We start from the raw sequence: 3795 nt of genomic DNA, 5'->3' as shown, positions 1-3795 counted from the left end.
GCAGGAGCTGTCTGCAGGTAACACAGAGCATGGCGGCGGCAGGGAACGGACGGGAACTGTGGAGGATTGGCACTGTCTAGAGAAAAGGGGTGACAGGGGCACAGCACCCCCGGCACCGCTCCCTGCTGCCGCTGCGTGGGCGCAGCTGCCCAACACCGTCCTCTGGGGACGAGGAGGACAGTGGGAACGAGGGGAGCTGCACCCCAAAACCCTTCTGCTTCCTGGGTCCGAAAGGCTTGCGGGCACCGAGGTGCTCGGCGGTACTGTAATACTCGCATTCCTGTGAGCCGCGATGACTTGGTATTAGAACTGGTATCGCCCGTGGCTCCCTGCAAGGCACTTGGACACCAGGCTTCTCACACCGGCCACTAACATCCAGCTCCTTTTTGTAGTCTCTTTGTCCCTAGCTGATGAAAATTAAGATCTGTCACGTAATACGGTGTCTGCTCAGTGTATCAAGGTGCTTCACCTGTCTCTCCTCTGGTACAAGGAGACGCTTTAATTTGATAAAGGATTAGTGTAAGTGCAGTGGGGAGACACAAACCAGACTTGCCTCCCATGCTGAAGGTTTAGTACGTATCTTATAAAAAGAGTATTGTTTTCAATAAAAGGAACACACAGTGAAAAATGATTTAGTGTTATGTAGGCTTTCTATACTGTCCTAGTAAGTCATTCTAATGAACAAATGAAATCACAGAATTAAATTTTGTATGCGTATTAAGCTCACTGTCTACTAAAGCAATTGCTGTGTAAACAGGAAAATTTGTTTTACAACATCACTTTACAAGATTCAGGACCCATGTTTGCCCCAGGGCTGAGGTTACAACTTTTTGCTTAGTTTCGATGTTCTGAATTTGGCGTAGTAACAGGGTGGCAGAGAATTGCATCAACTATCTCAAGGTGGCCTTTAGGAGACGTACGGCAGAGCAGAGCCCTGCTACTGAAGGCACTGAAGCGACGCCAGCTCTGATGCCCGTGGCTTGGTGAGGGTCCTTACGGGGAACTGCTGCGTGAGTGCAGCGTACATCGGTAGTGGTGGTATGGCGTGGTGTAAGGTTGGGAGGGAAATAACATTCAAAAGATTTTACTGCGGGGGCTAAAGCTGTGGTGTGTAGAGAAATTTAGATGCCTTTTCTCACTGACGCTACTGGGAACTAAGTGAGCCCGTGCGGAGCGACATACAGGGTCTGGCAGCAGAGCGGTGGTTCCTGGCTCTGCATTGCTGCAGGGTTCAGGTGTGAAGCAGTGACGGTCGGGGGCCCTTAACCAAGCGGAGAGAAACCAATCTGAACAAAAGCTTTGGTATCGTCAGCTGTCACCTGTGTGCTCACGTGTGCAAGCACTCGCACTCTAGGAACGTAACCCTTACAGTCTTTGCTTCTGAGCTCTTTAGCTCTGTAACGCCTGCTTACTAACGACATCGATGCGTTATTAGCAGTTTTCTATTTTCTCCCTTGCAATTGCGTGCTTACTCAAATATGCTCTTGTGCACCAAGTTCCCTCAAGGTACTTGCAAATGGTGTGTTGCTCCTGCAGAAAAAATGTCAGCGAAGGGGGAGTTCAAGAGTAGATGAACTTTGATGTGAGAAAGGAGTTGGAATAATGAAGCACACACAACCTCCAAGCTTATTTTTAACACTGGGTTGGAGAGTCTGTCCTATACACCTGATGGTGCTGAAAAGTGCTTTGAGTGTTCTCACCTTGCTTCAAGTCAAATAAAACCCGAAAAACAACATAGATAATACTGCACAGCTTTAGGTCCTGGTTGCTTGTAAAATAATTTGCCTATTGCTACTGAAGATATTTAGCAAATAACTACTTCGGTATTTTGGCAAAGTTAGATGTGTTAAAACAGCAAATATTTCTTCCGATTCAGTGTGTTCTAGTAAGCCCAGTTTAATGCAGTAACTGTTGTGGTGATTTAGGATTTAAGAGCCGTGATGGGCTTTGATGGTGAACATTGAAGAGGAAGGGGAAATAACAAAGACATTCCTTCCTGTGGGCCTCTCGCGTGTTGACTTACGGCAACGTGTTGCGTTGAAGGGAAATGATCTGTGCTTCCTTTAAAGATGGGGTGGAAGAGTCCAGGGACTTGTAAAGCACAGACCTGTGATCTGTTACGTGGTGGAAACGCGGGTAGGAAACGGTATTGAACAATTCTGGTTGATGTTTCCAAAAAATGCCTTACTTAGCTGCAGTGCTTATCACAGAATTTTGACTATTCCAAGCCTTTATGTTTTTCTGTGTCATAAGAAAACAGGATCTCCTAACAGTAAATTATTACTTTAATAACATTAGAAATAGGTCCTCAGAAATGCAGGCTTTTTCAGATAATTTCTGTGTTGAAATTTCCTTGCAGATGAATTACTTCAGAAAGAGCAAAACTACTCTGATGATGTTTTGGCCAACATGATCAGCGAACCCAGAATCAGCTATGGAAATGATGCTCTCATGCCTTCATTGACGGAAACGAAGACCACAGTTGAACTTCTTCCAGTGGATGGAGAGTTCAGCCTAGATGACCTTCAGCCCTGGCATCCCTTTGGTGTTGATTCTATTCCAGCCAATACTGAAAATGAAGGTATGTACAATAGGGGGAGAAACCACAGAATATTCTGAGTTGAACTTTGTGATTTCTCTTCACGTTGCTGCCTGAAAATTGACATCTTTCTGATGTAAGCAGGATAGAGGTTCTCAAATGTAAGTTTAAAACTGGTTTACCATGTCAGCTGTGTCTCTTTGATGGAACAGAAAATCCTGACTAAAATTCGGAATTTAGACACACAGTAAATTTCAGTGTTGAGCTTACTTTCCTTTAAAACCAAATAAAAATAAATTCCAGCAAATTATGAGTGACAGTCTTATGAAATACATGACAGTGAGCTAAGGGAGATAGATAAGTTGTTAGATTTGTGCCACGATGAAATGAGTGTTTTAGGTAAGGAAGAGCTTTTTATTTACTGGCATGAAAATGATTACAGATCCAGCACATTCCTAGCATGAGAGTTGATTTTATTTCCCCCTACACTGGTTGTCTGGAATGTGCTGCAGAAATGTTCCTGCATACTCAGCAATGCAACTGGCTAGTGAAAACTTTTTTCCAGAGGAGTATTTTATGTTCCTCGTGGACTAATTTATTGAAGTGACTGCATACTACTTTAATAATTTATGTATAATCTGGAATTGGTAGTTTACTTAGCTGCCAGAGCCAATTAATCAGAAACCTGAGGGACTTCGATCGTGTCATTCAAGTTCCTCTTACTGTGTTTGTTTGTCTTTATCAGTTCAACTCCACAGTCGTTAGTGCTAAGTTAATCACATTAGTGAAAGTTTGCTGCTGCAAAGCAGCAGTAGATTCACAGAGGCTAGAGCTACCAAAGTCTTTTTTCAGGCAAATTTGTGATTTGTAGCTGAACTGGACGGGCAGTAACATCCTCCAGAAGTCTTTTGAAACCACCGGCTTAGGCTATACCTGCTTGCAGAAGGAGTTTTGAGACCAACTTCACACACTTAGTCTTACTACAGGGTGATGTGTGAGTGACTGTGGGCAACTGGGTGCTTGGAAGATGAAACATGGGACACGGACAGGGATTTGCCAGGTCTGCTGTTGGTGCCAGGTGAAATCAGTAGAGTCAGAACCAGTTTTGTTATCAAAGTGGGTTGTCCCCAGGAGTCAGAGAAGCCTAAGATCAGGCGAAAGAAAAGACGTGGCTAGGATGTGAGCAAAGGTCAACAAATCAGTGAGGCAGAAGCATCCCAGAATCACAGACTGGTCAGGATTGGCAGGGACCTCTG

General features: G+C 44.5%; 1 protein-coding gene across 1 annotated transcript in view; it reads left to right on the top strand.

Moving 5' to 3' along the window:
- Positions 1–2359: 2359 nt before the first annotated feature.
- Positions 2360–3795, top strand: part of LOC104164604 (amyloid beta A4 protein) — a gene marked incomplete at its 5' end in the record, with an annotated part of 29062 nt that continues 27626 nt past the window's right edge. Inside the window, one exon of the mRNA XM_009703977.1 lies at positions 2360–2581. Within this exon, the coding sequence (XP_009702279.1) occupies positions 2360–2581 (222 nt within the window). The remainder of the gene's footprint in view (positions 2582–3795) is intronic.

Source organism: Cariama cristata, unplaced genomic scaffold (assembly GCF_000690535.1).
Source record: "Cariama cristata isolate BGI_N322 unplaced genomic scaffold, ASM69053v1 scaffold18437, whole genome shotgun sequence".
NCBI classification, from domain to species: Eukaryota; Metazoa; Chordata; class Aves; order Cariamiformes; family Cariamidae; genus Cariama; species Cariama cristata.
Note: the sequence above shows the minus strand (reverse complement) of the source record. Positions and strands in the feature narration are given on the sequence as shown.